The sequence below is a fragment of the Filicampus tigris genome, chromosome 6, assembly GCF_054856515.1.
Source record: "Filicampus tigris isolate MCC_2025a chromosome 6, RoL_Ftig_1.0, whole genome shotgun sequence".
Classification (NCBI taxonomy): domain Eukaryota; kingdom Metazoa; phylum Chordata; class Actinopteri; order Syngnathiformes; family Syngnathidae; genus Filicampus; species Filicampus tigris.
Genome location: NC_141222.1, coordinates 27,032,131 through 27,050,574, shown reverse-complemented (window position 1 = coordinate 27,050,574; position 18,444 = coordinate 27,032,131). Strand labels below are relative to the sequence as shown.

General features: G+C 40.9%; 3 protein-coding genes across 3 annotated transcripts; 2 read left to right on the top strand and 1 right to left on the bottom strand.

Moving 5' to 3' along the window:
* Positions 1-333: 333 nt before the first annotated feature.
* uts2r4 (urotensin-2 receptor 4) lies at positions 334-1,365 on the top strand. The gene has a single exon (XM_086033837.1). It carries the CDS (start codon positions 334-336, stop codon positions 1,363-1,365), a length of 1,032 nt encoding a protein of 343 aa, XP_085889963.1.
* A 1,516-nt stretch (positions 1,366-2,881) lies between these two features.
* lgals2b (galectin 2b) lies at positions 2,882-5,683 on the bottom strand. Its single transcript, XM_086033736.1, has 4 exons — positions 5,604-5,683; positions 4,500-4,573; positions 4,261-4,420; positions 2,882-3,236 (listed from the first exon to the last, which is right to left on the bottom strand). Exons 1-4 carry the CDS (start codon positions 5,604-5,606, stop codon positions 3,090-3,092), a joined length of 384 nt encoding a protein of 127 aa, XP_085889862.1. The 5' UTR covers positions 5,607-5,683; the 3' UTR covers positions 2,882-3,089.
* A 696-nt stretch (positions 5,684-6,379) lies between these two features.
* Positions 6,380-16,066, top strand: LOC147146536 (GTP-binding protein 1-like). Its single transcript, XM_086034436.1, has 14 exons — positions 6,380-6,436; positions 6,743-6,941; positions 8,005-8,116; positions 8,184-8,364; positions 8,488-8,671; positions 8,755-8,919; positions 9,746-9,869; positions 11,105-11,219; positions 11,341-11,485; positions 12,512-12,694; positions 12,775-12,910; positions 14,081-14,259; positions 14,349-14,474; positions 15,446-16,066. Exons 2-14 carry the CDS (start codon positions 6,750-6,752, stop codon positions 15,569-15,571), a joined length of 1,968 nt encoding a protein of 655 aa, XP_085890562.1. The 5' UTR covers positions 6,380-6,436; positions 6,743-6,749; the 3' UTR covers positions 15,572-16,066.
* Positions 16,067-18,444: the final 2,378 nt, after the last annotated feature.

Here is an 18,444-nt window from a genome sequence, read left to right as displayed (position 1 = left end):
AAATTTGTCTCACAAAATTACCCCTCCAAAAAATTCTTGACAAAAAAAGTATAATTTCCTGCCAAATTGCATTTATTCTACCTTTTTTTTTTATCTCACAATATTGTGATCCTTTAATTACAAAATTACATTTATTTTGCATAATTATTATTATCATTATTGGCAATGTTTTACCCTAAATGACACTCTTTACACAAAATATGAACCATTTTTTCTTGATGTACAGGACTCTCGACAGCTCTCATGGGCCACCCTGCCATTTTCTTCATGGTGTTGTTGTGAAAATAATTCAAGTCCCAGAAGATGCCATCGGATTCCCGACACTGACCCGCAATGAACTACAATGCCTCCAACACCACGGGAGGCTCCTTGGAGAGTAGCGTCGTCGGTGGCACGGCGGGCGCGGGTGGCCTGTGGGTGACGTCCCTGCTGGGTGCCACCCTGACGGTCATGTGGCTCCTGGGCACAGCGGGCAACGCGTACACGCTGGTTATCACACGCTCGGCGGCGCTGCGGCGCACAGGTTCCGTCTACATCTACGTGGCCAACCTGGCGCTGGCTGACCTGCTCTACCTGTCCACCATCCCCTTCGTGTTGTGCACCTACTTCGCCCACGACTGGCTCTTCGGGGACTCTGGCTGCCGGATACTACTCAGTCTGGACCTGCTCACCATGCACGCCAGTGTCTTCATCCTGGTGGCCATGAGTTTGGAGCGCTACCGCGCCGTGGCGCGGCCCATGAGCGCCCGCAACTCATCCCCGCGCAGCCGCAAGATGGCGGCCGCCGCCATCTGGGCCACCGCCTTCGTGCTGACTCTGCCCATGATGGTCATGATCCGACTCAGGCGGGACAAGCCGTCTCCGGCCGGTGCGGTTAAGCGCATGTGCTTCCCGACGTGGACCCTGGAGGCTTTCAAGGCCTACGTGGGCATCCTGTTCTTGACCGGCGTTCTTGTCCCGGGTCTGGTCATGGTGTCGCTGTATGCGGGCCTCGCCAGGCGCTACTGGGCCACACAGGAGCGCCTGGGGGGACGCGGATGCTCGGCCCGACGGCGAGGGCTCAAACAGCGCGTGGCGGTCATGATCTTCAGCATCGTGGTGGCCTACTGGGCCTGTTTCCTGCCCTTCTGGGGGTGGCAGATGACCCAGCTCTTCTCGCCGGAGTCCCTCAAGGCTCTATCCCCAGCCACTCACAACTACGTCAACTTTTTTGTCACCTGTCTGACATACGGCAATAGCTGCATCAACCCTTTCCTCTACACTCTGCTCACCAGAAACTATAAGGACTACCTGGCCCAGAAAGGTCAGTCCACGCTAGCCAGCAGGATGGAGACGACAGTAAATTCGCCCTCACGGGTATCATAGTCTTGACTGAAGGGTAGGGTTAGGGTTACGGCTTGAGTTAGGGCCATCATACATGTTGTCTTGACGGGGGTTCAGAAGAGTCTATCATATATGACCTCTGATCACATTTCAATCACAGGACTGACACTCAGCAAAATAAATGAATACAAAATCTTGCAAAATTTGCAGAATTGAAAGATAAATCAATTTGGCTAAATCACTTTTTTTTTTCCTCGCCAAATTCATTTATCTTTCAATTTTTGCAGTTATATTTTTCTCAAATAAATGCTGCTAAAAGTACAATATTTCTCTCACAAATTAAAGATATTCTTCAAAGATTTTTTTTCAGCAATGTTTTGATATTTTCATTTCAAAAATTTCAACACATTTTTCTAATAATTGTATCGCGTTTCTCACTGAAAAATAACATTTCTTTTGAAATTACAAAACATCTTACAAAAGTAAACAAAAAAAAATCATAAAGATTTTCTCTTACAACACAAACATTTTTTTTTCTTCCAATATATTTGCAAAAAAATTCAAGCAAAAGTGTATTTTTCTCGCAAAATTACATTTTCTCTCTTGAAAAATTACTACGTTTTTATAACAATAGTGAAAGTTAAAGCTCTCCTTTTTCTTTATTTGGGTCAGGGGAAAAACAACGGATTCACTATTTTGTTCGTTAACACTTAAATTCTTAAATCTTTATGAACCAATAATGAATCGTTTACTGTATATAAAATCATAATCCATTAATAAACCCCTCGTGACGGGGAAAAATCAATATGACTCATTAAACTCATTGCTTTATATGTTCGTAATCTTTTTTTTTTTCTTTGAAACTTTCCTAAACCATCGATAAATCCCTTACAATCAATGCTAAGTGGTACTGAATTATGTTTTATTGATACTTGACCACCACTTTTAAGGTTGGACTTTTTATTATCATTTTCATTTTGTAATCTTTTTAGTATTTCCACATGGCTGCCTACTTCTTATTTTTTCTGGGAATGTAGTCATGCTGTGCTACATTCCTCGTCCTCGTCCCACTCTTTGGAGTCCTCCCGCTAATTATCTAACGGGCCCCTTGGATTTGTGTGTGTGTGTGCGTGTGTGTGTGTGCGTGTGTGTGTTTTGTTACATTACACACGTAACTGCCTTCTGACTGAATGAAACCCCCAAAATAGTCCTATTTTTTAATTTTGGGCTACGGTAAACTAGGCACAAAATAGACACATTTGTTCCTAGATATTGAAAACCACTGAAAATGTTTAGTTTTTTTATCCCATTTTTATTTTAATGTAAACTTAAGTAATCCTTTATGTTTATATGTACAGTATATATATATATATATATATATATATATATATATATATATATATATATATATATATATATATATATATATATATATATATATATCCTACCCTTTTACAGTTTTTTTTTGTTATTTAATAAAATGCTAATGATATTTCTATTGATATTGGAAAATAATGTTTGTGTGTAAAAAGCAAATAAATACATTGTCCATTTTTAATCGCATTTATTCACAAACCCGTTGACCATCGAACCAGGCTGTTCTCTGGCTCCCTCTTGAGGCATTTTCTTGTCATTATAAGATCATTCCAAGGTCAAAAAGATCATTCCAAGCTTTCCAGGAGAGACAGGATGTATGATGAGGAGTCAGTCACGTACGGGTTTGCCAATGTCGAAGCGACTATTCCTCCACCGAATATACGCGCTCACTACTTGATCTTGATGCCAACGATCTTGGCGTCGCCGCCGACCTCAAAGTATTTGTACTTGACGTCGCCCAGTCGGTTGGGGAAGCTCATCATGGAGCCGTCGGGCAACTTGATAAAGAACTCCTCATTGTTGAAGTTGATGTAGAACTGCAAGAGAGAGAAAAAACGACATTACTGGACTTTGAAATGCTAAGTGAGACCCTTGTATCTTTTTAAAAGGCTTTTTATGGCCCAATAAAGCGGTGTGTGATTATGTAGCTGTTGACCTAGCGTAGTCACAGTACAGAAGACCTTGTCCACTAATAGGCTTCATCTTGGGAATGGCATTTAAGTCAAATAAAATGACTACAATTATACTGAAAAATGTCCTTAAACACTTAATAACAAGCACAGTTGAGCAGCCCAATGGCTTGAAAGTTAAGAAACAAAAAAGTGTTGCTAGAACCAGAATGTTGTATTGAAAACGTCATTTTTAATCCCTCGTTTGTTTTAACAGAAATGAATGCAATCCTTGATGAGAAGATTTTCCATCAAACAACTGAGATTATAAGCATGTGCCATTATTCATGTTAGCTAATGCTATGGTTGGGGAGCTAGCCTCGAATAAGTCATTAAAGATCTCGTATTTTACTTCCTTCCTTAACTTTGGCAACCCTTGAGCTTCCTTATATTTGGAAATTATACTGAACACGTTAACAGGCTAGCTGCTAACTGTTAGCATTTGAACCATGCTAGTCCATTCGTCTAAAACTAAGGCAGGGGTCACCAACATTTTTGAAATGGAGAGCTACTTCTTGGCTACTGAGCAGTGCAAAGTGCAAAAAGCACTTTGATACACACTTGAAATAACAAATTTCCTGAAATTTACTTTAATTTTATGATGTGTTATTTGTAATAATTATTGATATTCATATATGTAAAGACATTGATAATGTTCATGATTTACAATACTTGGGAAAATGTATATATCAATTTGCAACACTCTATTTCTATAAATATCTGCCAGAGTTTACATTTTGAAATGATCACTTCTACAAGAAAATCACAATGTCCCATCACTGGCTAGCTATTTTTGGAACAGGCTCGCTGGCTACTCATGTGGTCCTTGGGGTCTACCTGATCTAAGGTAATGACCGTTGTTGAGAGTCGATAAACTCGTGAGGTGTCATACCTTGCTCTCCTCGCCTTGACAGAAGCAGAAGTTTCCGTCGCGGTGCTCTTCGCCCCAGCAGCCTCCCGACATGGAGTTGCAGACGATGACGCTGTCATCAAAGCGCGGGTTGAAGTGCAGCGCGATGTTTTCCGAGTCGTGGCCAATATTGATGGAGAATCTGCAAGATGTTGAAATGTTGTTAACCGTGAAAAAACAAATTGACCAAATTTGAGAGCGTAAATTGGAGGCGCACTGACCTGCTGCAGTCATCTTTGGGCTTGATACGGATCTTGAACTCCTGCCCCTCCTTAAAGGTCATGTCCTTGACTTTCTATGGTGGACAAAGACAGATGGACGGATGGATGGACGGACGGAGGGATGGACGGAAGTATGGATGTTTGGTTGAATGGATGGATGGAGTGTATTTTTTCATTTAGTATCATATATATTATGTATATATTATATTATATATATATATATATATATATATATATATATATATATATATATATATATATATATATATATATATATATATATATATATATATTATAGTAACATATTATACATATGTTCATATTACGTCACATAACACCTGCTCAGTGAAACAATCCAACTCTATTTTCTGCTAATGATTCTGTGAGGTGTTCTTATCATCAGTGTTGATGATCAACCAGGTTAGCGCATAATAATCTCTGGAAACAGGAAGTTGCTGTTTGTACACCGCATACGCGCTCATCACATGAAACCATAAAGACACACCTCACCATAAACCATCTGCACTCCACTTACCAATTTGTATACATTACATTTATATGTTCCTCACTTACAATGTTTTTCCATGCTTAGAAAATATGAAATACTTTTTTGATACATTTCATTGATTGGTTTCCACTATTTTCATCTTCAGTAAATTCACATGATATCTCGCACATCCTGGCCCGCACCCTCACATATGGTCCACTATACTACACCCTATAAAGATGCTGTAGATATACGTCGTCTAGCTGGTTTATCATTTACTAGAAAATAACGGTTGCAGACACAAGAGACTTATTATTATTATATTCACTATCTTTCAAATTTATTTTGAAGATTTTATTGACTCTTATCAGTTCAACAGTTTAGATTGTCCACCTCACAGTGTTTGAATAAATGAAATGCATGCATGAAAAGTGATGTACACGATAAAAGAACCGTTGAGATTTGCATCACTATTGGGAAATCAACAATTATTATCTTAACCAGAGCCTGTGTAATGGAGCAGTCAACATCGTTTATTTTAACTGACAAATCAAGATGAATTGTAAGACAAAATAGAAACAAGAAATACCCTGAAGGAATATTAGTGCACCACTTACCATCTTGGCTGCCTTAAGTGGTTCTTGAGCGGGTCGTGCCTCGAGTGACAAGAGCCCGCGATGGCTGGTTCTAAGGTTTATATAACACAGGTGAGACGAGAAGAGGTGGGGGCAGGAAGTTACAGGGTAGTAACACATTTCCCTGCCAACGACTCCTGCTACCTGGAAAAAGTAAATGACAAAAAAAAAAAAAAAAAGGAATGATGACAATACATGCACTATTGGGTTTAAATCAATCAAATACAGTGAAAGCTAAATATTTCAAAATAATAACCAATACAATATTAGGCAATGAGCTATCATTAATTACTTCTTTAAAAATATAACATTTTTAAATATATTTTAATTCATATTGTTATTTTTATTACAATATTTTTTAATCTGTAATTTGCTTCACGTTAGTGCGTATGCGCTTGATAATCGGTCAACAGGTCTCTGACGTCACTTACAAACCAGGGACACCTCATTGGCCGAACCTCAAAAATAGTGGGCGTCACCCAAAGGTATTGTGTCCAATTGCGTATGCGTATTTTGCGATGGACGTTGACCTTTTTAGCTTCCCTTCATTGTCATTATTTTTAAAAAATATATAATCTTTTGTTTATGTATTTATTTTTTTGTCTTCTGTCAAGTACGCATGCAAGCCTGAAAATCAGTTATGACGTACCAGTGGATACACCTCATTGGATGATCCCAAACGCAGTGGGCGCCACCTAAAGATATTTCGGCCAATAGAATGTGGGTATTTTTTACCATAGGCGTTCCTTAGGGTCCAACTCACACAGAATATCAACCCAAGCTAATAAACAACCAACACGTTTAAGCCTATACAGGTAGCTAGCACTTTTTTTTTTAGTATGTCTCCATTCAACAAGAAAGTAGTTAAAAGTTACTTAAAAGTTGATTCGCCAACTATTTGGACATCAATTAGTGTGATTAGGCAGCTGACACGCAAAGACACTATCTAAAAGTCCTGTTGAAGGAACGTGTGTGTGTGTGCGTAACATTAGCTCGCTGGCTAACCTTAACTGAACTTGACCAAGGATTTAGCTAAGAAGCGGCTAATGGCTAATACCAGCCGTGGACTTGTCTCAACTTTGTCTTTTTCGTGTTCTTTTTGTTTTGTGGGTGTGTGACAGACATATCATGGCGTCGTCCGTGACGACAGGGGCAGCAACGATAGCCGCCGCCGAGTGCACTGTACCCGCTTGTATGTTCGCCCCGGATCGGGGCTTCTGCACCGCCGCCGCAGACGACGATGAATGCGGGGGAGAGAGCTTCGAAGACGTCGAAGGCACCGACGGCGAGACCGCGGATGTTTTGGATTTCAGCAACAAGGTAGGCCTCACTTGATGTCCTTTTTTTTTTAAAGGTACGAAACGATTTGAAAAATACTTTTCTGTACTTGCACGTCACATGTTGTGAGTTGGCACTGACACGTCCCCCGAGCGTGCCAAATTATAAGGGACACCCCATGCTGGACTTGAGAGACACTCAGTTGTTTTGCACAAAATTAAATAAATTAAATACTACAGAAAAAAACATGTGCGATCATTGATTAAGAATATTGTGTTTAATTCAAATTTATAATTTGATTGAATTGACACAGAGCTTGCATGTATGACCATGCCAGCTAATTCCAGATTTAATTTAAAAAGTGTGAAATTGTCAAAGCCTGGTTAGCATTAAAACCATTAGAAACCCTTTTTTAAAAAACATCTTGAAGATTGTTATCCTCCCTATTATTTTTTTTGTCGTTATAAACTAACATTGACATCTGGGCCATCTGACCCGCCACATAGATATATTACCCCCAAAATAGGATACAAATAAATACATTAAAAAGAGAGAAGCCTGCAACAGAAATCAGGGCATCTTAGTGTGCATTTTAGCATTTACATACTTTAAGTTTTTTTCTTAAAAACAAGCTTGGTTTCATGTCCTTGTTTTTTGTATTTTCTTCTTTGTGTTGTACAATATATATTGAGAATTTTGCTGGATCAGGTTGATGCGCTGTATGTCTTCAATTTTATTTATATACTTTAAAAATGTGCATATTACTCACTATTTCACTTTTTGTTTGGATTTCAAGTATCAACATTGGAAGATGTCTGAATGTGATGACGTCATTGTAATAATATAGTAAAAGTTTATTGCTTTTGTGTTATAAAATTGTAACTTTATTCTCATAAAGTAAAAAAAAATACTTTCTACAAGTTAATTCCCATAAAAACGTTTTTTGCTGTATTAAAAGTTTAGCAAAACATTTTTTTTGTATTTTAGATTTATTTTCATAATAGTACAACTTTTTATTCTGTAATAAAAAAGATGATTCTCATAAACACTTTTTATTTTTGTAGCCGATATGACTGCACAGTTTTCCCTTGTTCTTACTTTTCAGATGGTCTTGGTGAGTCCGACCGGTGAGCAGTACGATGCGCTGCAGCGCCATCTACGGGCGCGGCTCGACGAGGGCTGTGGCGAGACCATCTTTGTGGTCGGAATGGGCTCAGGTAAGATTGTCAAAGTTGACTGTCAAATGTGACTGGATCGCTGATTTTTACACGCGGTGGTCCTCAGACGGCGGCGACTATGGCCTGAGCGACAGAGACATGGAGGCGTCGGTGGCCACGGTTCAATCGCTGTGCGAGCAGGTGGAGGCCGACCTCATCCCGCTGAGGGAGCGCACGGAGGTGGGCGGCAAGATTTGCGACTACCTCATCCGCCGCCGCGTGGGAGAGCAGGACTTCCTAGAAGTCAGGTGGGCTTTAGCCGCTACAAAGGATGAATTATCCTTACCGTGGAAGTTTTCCTGTCCCTCTTCTGTAGGCAATCCTAAAAATTTTTTTTTTTTCAATTTTTGAATCATGTTTCCCGGGTGCAGGGTGGCGGTGGTGGGCAACGTGGACGCCGGCAAGAGCACGCTGCTGGGCGTGCTGACTCACGGCGAGCTGGACAACGGCCGAGGCTTCGCACGCCAGAAGCTCTTCAGGCACAAGCACGAGATGGAGAGCGGCAGGACCAGCAGCGTGGGCAACGACATCCTGGGTTTCGACCACGAGGGCCAGGTAGAGTACGCGCGGGACGCCGAGCGCCCTCGTAACGTCCCGCACCCGGCAGGAAGTCACCGCGCGCCGTCTCCTCGCCCCAGGTGGTCAACAAGCCCGACAGCCACGGCGGCAGCCTGGACTGGACCAAGATCTGCGAGAAGTCCTCCAAGGTGATCACCTTCATCGACCTGGCGGGCCACGAGAAGTACCTGAAGACCACGGTGTTCGGCATGACCGGACACCTGCCCGACTTCTGCATGCTCATGGTAAGGCCTTTACAAGCGTGAATTGGGAATTTACATTACGAAGAGTCCCATTGTATTTGTTCCACTGATTTTAGCCTAGAATAGTTTCAATTGTATTTATTAATATCCGATATTCTATTCATTTATCTCATCAAATACTTGTGTAATTAGATGATTGTAAATGCTAGCAGGAATTTGAATATCACGACTAAAAAAAGTGGTACCGTCAGTGGACCCCACCATTCATGGGGGATAGGGATCGGGCTGACCCGTAAGTAGCAAAAATCCGCATGGAATTATTTGGCGCAAGTGAAATGCAATTTTACATGTACTTTTTAAAAAAAAAAATTTTTTTTTAGAATAATTTCATTAAGTAATAGGTACCGGTAATATGTTATAAATAAATAATACAAATGAATGAAATTATTCATTTTAGTTTGTATTATTTGTCATCATGGGTCACTGATAGTGTAGTGGTACACACGCCTGAGTTGTGTGCAGGCAGCGTGGGATCGATTCCCGCTCAGTGACAGTGTCTATGCGTGCCCTGCGACTGGCTGGCGACCAGTTCGGGGTGTAGTCTGCCTTCGCCCATTGACGGCTGGGATAGGCCCCAGCAAAAATCCCCGCGACCCTGTATAGGATAAGCGGTTTGGAAGATGACATGGCATTATTTGTCATCATTTTAGATATGTTTTTGAACTAGTTTGAGATTTATTAAACTCTTTTTCCTCGTAAAAACATGCATGTTCGGTCTGTCAACCTGTCCGTTTTCGGTGTGGCAAATGTGGTCCTCGAGCACAAAAGTTTCCCGCACCATTCAAAGTTGTTCTGCATTTTCCCGCAGGTTGGCAGCAACGCCGGCATCGTGGGCATGACCAAAGAGCACCTGGGCCTGGCGCTGGCGTTAAACGTGCCCGTGTTTGTGGTGGTCACCAAGATCGACATGTGTCCCGCCAACATACTGCAAGGCACGCCGCGCTCCTCTCACACACAGTTCTCATCTTTATCGCTTAAATAGAAACGAAAGAAACTAAGGCAAGAGCTGCATGTGTAGAAACAATTCAACACAAAACTGGGCATGAAATTGGCATGTTTTACTTTAAAAAAAAAAAAAAAGTGATAAGATGAAAATAAAATTGCACAATTTAAGAAAGGCTTGACCTCAGTCAGTCATCTTTTTTTTTAAATAACCTTGGTCACCCCCCACACACACACACACATAAACAGACTAAATTGTGTGCATTTATCTCAGACCATAGTAGGTCGAATGCAGGAGTTTCCTGTGTAGAAATTGGCATTAAATAAAAAAAAAAAAAAGTGTATTAAAAGTTACAAATTATGTACTATTAATCAACTCCGGGGAATTTCGTGTATAAAAATAGGCATTGGTACAATTTTAAAATAAATATCAAAATTAAGTATAAAAATATGAAAAAATATGTTTTTATTTGATGGGTAATTATGAAATAACTGGAGGGAAAATGTTAGTTGCAAAAATCATAAACACGAAATTGCAAGTTGTACATAAATAGGGAAGCAGTTTTCAAACATCCATTTTTCAAGACATTTTGAATTCAGTGATGCAAGTAAATATGTTTATTTATTTGTTTATTTATTTATTTTTTTTAGCTGATTCCAAATCTGCCCTCGTTGTTTTTTTTCTCTACCACATTAGGTTTTCACAATAATAATAATATAATAACAATAATGTATGTGATATAGTAGTGTATTCATGAATTAATTAGCTTCAGCAACAGGTGGATTTTTTTTTTCCAAAATGTCATAGCTCCAATTGACATTGCATTTTCATGGTAAAATCCACATATGCAAGCTTTTGTAGGTCAAGCGTTCAAAAAAACTGATGTGCTAGAAAAACGGAGCTTGTTTTGAACTCAGCATCAAAAATACATTCTGGGACGCATCTCTGATTAAAATTTGCTCTTGAACAATCTCATGAACTCATTCACCGTCATTGATGAAATTGACTTGTCTTTTCACAGTCCAGCCATTCCATCCCAGGAATTTATTTCCAAATTTTTTCAAGTGTTAGGGCAAAAGAGTCTGAAAATGTCTGGCAGTGAATGAGCTCATAAATATAGACAGTGATAATTATGTAAGATTTGAACGGATGGAAATATGAAAAGTTAAAACACGACATCATTTCTAATCACCCATAATGACTTTTTGTGACTCTTGTCTCCAGAAACCCTCAAATTACTCCAGCGGCTTTTAAAGTCTCCCGGCTGCAGAAAGATTCCCGTGTTGGTCCAGAACAAGGACGACGTCATCGTCACGGCGTCCAACTTCAGCTCGGAGAGGTGAGCTCGTGCGCCGTGCCACGTGTCTTGTCAGCGTTTCAAAGAATTGCCAAGATGTGTTTGTTTCAAAAGGCCGCCGTTGTCTTGAACCCCACCCCCACCCCCACCCCACCCCCGCCAGGATGTGTCCCATCTTCCAGATCTCCAACGTGACGGGCGAGAACATGGACCTCCTGAAGATGTTCCTCAACCTGCTCTCATCCAGGACCGCCTTTAACGACGACGAGCCTGCCGAGTTCCAAATCGATGACACATATTCCGTACCGGTATGGTGCGTGCCGTGGTGGAAAAAAAAACACACTACAAGCTTCCTTGTAGTCGTTGTTGATTTTGATAGTGCCAGGTAGCGGTTATCATGAAAAGGAGCTACTGCATTCATTTAATGACACGTATGTTTTGACTGAGTTGTTTCTAGTAGTTCTCTTGATTTCTATTGTGCGAGGTAGCGGTTGTCATGAATAACTTTTGAGGAGTAATCGCATTCATAATAGGACATGTACATTGCATTTTTGTGAAGGATTATTTTTGTTTCGCTCAAATCAGACAATTCACTCAAGCCCTGATTCGATTCAATTTTCAGTTCCCGATTTTGATTTGATTCTTTAAAATCTTTTTTTTTTTTTTACAAAATGAATGACTTATTTTAAAACCAAAATAGGATTTTATTTAAACATCTGCATTTTGTCGTTGTTACAAACAGTAACTTTTTGTAACTTTGCAAAAAAAAACTTGAAAAGGAACTCATAATTTATTTATTATTTATTATTTTTATTGTTTCACTACATTTTAGACTTGTCAGTGTTTTGGTAGTGAAAGAACTAAATATGAAAAGACAGAACTGTACAATTTGACTGATATCATTACAAATCCTTTCTTGGTCAGAATTTCAATATTGTTTTTTTTTTTTTACATCGCTGCATATTTTAAACCATTTAAATACATTTTTGAGGAAGCGTTACATCCCTATCGTCAATCTTTTGTTGCATTTGTGAGAGAGACGACTATTTATTTACTTTTACTCTGGATTATGTTTATCTCTCTTGTTCATGGTAGCTGTTTGAATGAATGACTACCTTCGTTGATTTCTGTGGTGCTTATCATGAAACTGTCAAAAGGAGTGACTACGTAAATCATGTGACGCGTACAATGCGTGACTGAGTGTGCCGCACACTTTTTTTTTATTTATTTTTTAAATTTCTAGTCTTGATTTCTCCTGTGCGAGGTGGCATTACGCACGACTCGCTGTCGAGAGAAGCGTTCGCTCGATGTCGTGTTGACTTGTGTCTTGCCAGGGCGTGGGCACGGTGGTGTCGGGCACGACGTTACGCGGCATGATCCGACTCAACGACACACTCCTCCTGGGTCCCGACCCGCTGGGCGCCTTCCTCCCGATCGCCGTCAAGTCCATCCACCGCAAGAGGATGCCCGTCAAGGAGGTGCGCGGCGGGCAGACCGCGTCCTTCGCGCTCAAAAAGGTGAGCGGGAGAACGTTCGGGGCAATGCCGAGCCGTTTCTAATCCCGGCTTGGCTTTTCCCGCCTCTCCGTCGCCGTTAGATCAAGCGCTCGTCGATACGGAAGGGCATGGTGATGGTGTCCCCCAAGCTGATGCCGCAGGCCACCTGGGAGTTTGAGGCGGAGATCCTGGTGCTGCACCACCCCACCACGATATCGCCGCGCTACCAGGCCATGGGTGGGTGCCCACGCGCTCTGACGCCGTTTTCCGCCCGCCTTCGCTTTGCCGCCACTTCCGGAATCACGTTCAAAATCTTCTCTCGCCGCCGCAAACGGAATCACAGCCGTCACTTTGATTCCACTTCTGGACTCCTGACGAGAATGTACGGAGTCGTTTCCGACACTTTGCCTTTGCTTCTGCAATCGCACTGGAAAAATGTTCCCGTCTTTTTTCCCCGCCGCCGCTTTCTCACTCGCTGATGGAATCGGGCTGAAAATGCTCTGCACCTTTTTCACAATGACATCTTTTTCTGGTTTTGGTGCCACTTCTAGAATCACGCTGAAAATGTTCCCCGTTTGCTGCTGCTGACGCTTCCGGAATCACACCGAGGTTGTTGTAGTGAAGGAAACGGGATAACAAAAATTGAAAAAAAAAAAGTTAGCATTTCCACTAAAGAAATCAAATAAAAACGAGTGTGTTTAAAATGTAACTAACTATAATTATAACGAAAATATCCTTTTGTTTTTGTCAATTAATTTCATACGTGAGTTTTCGGAGTTTATTGAAAATGTATTTATTTTGATATTATTGCATGGCCGTACAGAAGAAAGGAGGTTTACTTTATTACAAAATACTCAGTGACCTTTATATTTATTCCTCTTTCTCTTTCTCTCTCTTACTCTTTCTCTTTCTCTCTTTCTCTTTCTCTTCCTCTCTCTTTCTCTTTTTCTTTCTCTCTTTCTCTCTCTTTCTGTATGTATATATACAGAATATATGTATATATATATATGCATATATAACTACTACTATTAAAACTACAACTAAAAACTGAATTAAAACTTAGCATTTTGTGGAAAAAAAACAAATTTAAACTTAATTAAAAAAAACAAAACAAACAAACAAAAACTAACTAGAATGAAAAATCCCAAACAAGCCCTGAATCACACTCAAAATTTTTCACTGCCTCCGTTTACAGAATTACATTGAAAATGTTCTCCATCTTTTCTACCGCCCGCCTCTTCGTAAATCACCGAAAACGTCCTTTGCTGGGCTTCGGCAGTGACACTTTGTTTTTGCCGCCATCGCTTGAGTCATCATGCTGAAAACGTTCCGCGTCTTTGTCGCCGCTGCTCTGCCACCGCTTGTGGGCTCACGCTCAAATATTTCTTCATCGCCTGCCGTCGTCAGTCCATTGCGGCAGCATCCGCCAGACCGCTACCATCCTGACCATGAGCAAGGACTGCCTGCGGACGGGCGACAAGGCGGCCGTCCACTTCCGCTTCATCAAGACGCCCGAGTACCTGCACTGCGACCACAAGCTGGTGTTCCGGGAGGGCCGCACCAAAGCCGTGGGCACCATCACCAAGGTTTGCCATTTCGCCGCCGTCTGCGTGACGCCGGTTGCGCTCAATAACACCGCCCCCCCCCCCCCCCCCCCAAAAAAATGTCCTTTCAGCTCGTGCAGTCGGTCAACACGCAGGCGGCCAAGGCGCAGCAAGCCAAGATGTTGGCCGGTAAGAAAACGTACAAGGACGGTGCAGAGGAAGCGCGACCGCCCAGTCCCAGCGCCGCATCGCTTCCGGTAAGTGCGCACTTGAGGACCAAGTGAGAGGATTCCATCAACTTTTGGCCTTTTTTTTTTTTTTTTTTTTGCCTTTCTTTTTGGCATTTATCAGTAATAACTGGTGAGAGGAGGGGTTGTATTAATGATATGGGCACATTATTGATTATTTCTATTTTATTGATTTCTAATCATGTTTATTTCTGTTGTGCAAGGTGACAGTTCTAGAATAAAATAACTGCCTGAAGGACGGATCTCATGTATTGTGACTCATATTGTGTGTGCGCGTGTACTCTACAAGAAGGAGCTGCTGTGGATTTTTTGTAGAATGTCAAGATGGTGACACCAAGGGGACAAAAATAGCTTCACACGTACGAATGTAACGTTTTTAGGAGGTCGTCTGTTGAACACGCCATTCTAAAAGTATTCTATAGCTGCAGTCGTATTTGAATGAAATTATTATGACGCATATAATTGACTCAAATGTCGCAAATTACTGAGAAGTCTGGCAATTGAGATTTGAAGTTTCTTGGAACTGGGGCTGCAACGAACAATTATTTTTCATAGTAATTTTGTTAATTCATCGATCGAGTCTCTGATTATTATTATTTTTTTTATTCATAAATCAATTTTACTTTCCATCCCTTCATTCAAAAACAGGGCATTATTCCAAACCAAATGTAAATTAATAATGATTCAGTTACGGCAAAAATGTTCATTATAGCTTTCCAAAGTAGCAAATAGTTGCAAATGTCCTCTTCTGAAAATAATAAGGCAAACATATTCATTTCATGGAGGACGACAGAAATTTGAGAATACTTACGGTTGAGAGGCTGAAATTACGTTCATTTTCACATTTTTAAGTTTAACAAGTTCTCCAAACGATTAATCGGTTCTAAAAAAAAAAAATATGATCGATTAATTTGACGATTGATTATTTGTCAATTCATCGTCGCATGGTATCATGAGCGCGTTTCTCGTACTGTCGGCAGCTCAAATCGGGAGGCGGAGGACGGCGGCGAGGCGGCCAGCGGCACCGAGGGAAAGGAACGGCCAACGTGGCCGCGACGACACCACCGGTAGGCCCCTCGGCAACGGCGGCGGCGGGCCTCGTTTAGACGCGGCGACTCAGGTCCATCGCACGTTCAACACACAACACACACCCAAGAGCGTAGTAGCATGAGGCCGAAGCTAAATGCGACACTATGTAAGAAATCACCAGCAAATTGTTTTTTGTGCCAAAATATGCTACATGAAAACATGGATCAGTCAGTATTTTTGTACAAAGTTATTCACAACCACTAATACATACATTGAATTTTTCAAGTTGCCTCAGTGGAATGTTTTGAGCGACACAGGCTGGGCAGAGGGGGGGCGGGGGAGGGGGGTGGTTGGGGTTCAGGTTGATTAGGGCTCACACCTTTATTTTGTTAATAAGCTACGAAAATCGTCGCCTCTGGAAAATCTTCTTTGTTCATCCCTTAGGAAGTTACAGGAAAAAGGGTTTATTTTATTTTTTAAATGCAGTTTTTATGTCCAAATCGTAGCGTTTAAATTAAATGGCTGCAGTTTGTGTTGTAAATCCTTTTAAATAAAGCTGCTGTGATAAACAACTGAAGCCGCTGCTCACTCGCCGTCGTTGGCGTTCTGTTGAAGGTGTGAAGAATATTTAAGGTGTGTAACGTAATCGTCTTCAAAATTGATTTTTAGAGTAGATTTTGTGGCCTCATGCAACTCAGAACCTTCTCTTGAGGTCATTCAGGCGAAAGCCCCACTGATTAGACTCACTGTTGCGCAAAAGCACAATATGTAGTCAAATTGACTCCAAAACAACCCCCCCCCCCCCCCCAAAAAAAAAAAAAGAAATCAGCACTTACCTCACACTTTTAGAGTGGAATAACAATGAAGTGGATTCTACTTCAGTGAGCCATGTGGAAAATGGAGTTGGTGGCAATTACAAGTTACCCTGTTGAAAATGTACTAGTGGTCTAACTACCGTATTTTGCGGACTATAAGGCGCTACTTTTTTCCTAGGTTTTGAACCATGCGGCTTGTGGAAAGGTGCTGAAGATAATATTCACTGAAGGAAAAAAAAAAACACTGCCACCTGCTGTGGTGAATGGAAAATTACACTATTCTAGTACGGTTAAAAAAAAAAAAAAAAAATCCCTCCCCCGCCAAGCGGGACCTGCCCCACTATTGGAGAAGGGACTGACCAAATGACAAATGTGCACAATTTAGACAATATCGATTCATATGACAACCCCGATAAATGAATGTTTCATTGCAAGTCCAAGATTATGAAAGCTTTCCGGTTCAAGAGTGTAACTTGGATTTGAACCTTTTCAAAATGTCATAAAAACACGTAGATTGCACCACAAGGTGGCGCTTTGAAGTCATATTTGGAAAAATGTCATGTTGGAGACAAAATGGCACATGATGAGGAGAGAGTGATATGGAAAAAAAAATCAGAGTTTTGACGCAATTTTTCAATTGTTACTAAAATTGTAATCATGGAAATTTCCAGAAGCAACTGGAATTTAATTACACACGTATGTCATAGATTTCTATTACACACGTTTTATAATCAAATTACCTAATCTCGTTACATGTAATTAGTTACTCCCCAACACACATTTTTTTAACAAATTAAGACAAATTAATAGGGATGTAACGATTAATCGAAAATTGATTCAAAAGTGATTTGCCCCGATTAATCAGTTTGATAATCAAAAATTGAGTTGATTAAATCCATCTAGAAAATGACTTGAAACGTTTTTTCATTCCAGATGCATAGCACATTTTGAATGAGTAGATTCATAATTCAGACAAATTATGCGCTTGCGCCAAACATCATTGCATATTGTGTTTGTGGATGGCTGCAGAACCACACTAGTGGTTTTCAATTTTTTGAAAAATCGAATCGAATCGGGGCTTGAGTGAATCGCACATCCCTACAAATTAATCTGCATTACAATTGAATAAACGGGATCAGATTTACTGTACAGAAATATCATGCAGCCTTTGCGATTTGAAATCGGTTACTTGTTAATTGATTACAATCAATTAATCGTTCGGTCCTAGTTTTGTGGTGTTGGAGTTCAGGATTCTTTTGTGCAGCTGGGCTGGATGCTGATGGACTACATTCAACATAGCTCCGCCGTCATGTGCTTCTTTCGCAACACCTTAACGGCCTGGCTGTTCCCGTGCTCCTAATGAAGTGTCCCAGGATGCAACAGGCATATTTCCTGTTTTTATGGCGTCTGCAGACGCGTCGTCTGGGGCATGAGGAGCTGATTGAAACGCCAGCAAAGCCATCAGTCGTTACCGACGCCCGATACGTCGGATAATTAGACGTGGATGGCCGATTTTTTTGTGAGCAAGTTTGATTGAAAGTCGCTTGCAGAGTTTTTTTCTCCTCCAACTAATGAGGTGAGCCGGCGGTTTTAATTATTATTATTATCATTACAGTCGGTTCCATCTCATCGCAAGAGGTTTGCCTCCGCTGCCCAAGTCGCGCACAAACTTTACACAACTTCATAGACGGTTTTAACGAGTCAAGCCCGACATTATGCGACAATTAATCAGCCGCCTAGGAGGTAAACAACCCCCCCCCCCCCCCCCCAAAAAAAAGGCGAATGAAACCTGGCGGAGCACAAAACGAATGTCTTCAGAAATAAATATTCACATGCATAATTGAATTTGGCTCTCAGCAAAAAGATTTAAATAAATACTGAAAGATGGTCGTCGGTAATAATAGCAGCTTGAATTAGAATACTTGATTTGGTCCTCACTTGTTTGGATTCTTTGAAATATTCACGAGTTAAAGTACTCTGATTTCCTGATGAGCGATGAGTGTGTGTGAATGAATAAGTGAGTTTTTTTAAATTTATTTATTTATTTTTTTATGGTGAGGGGGTAATTTTGTCACTCGGCCAGCAGGTGGCATCGCTGCGTAAGTTGTAGTCAACATTCAGTGTTTGAGTGTGTT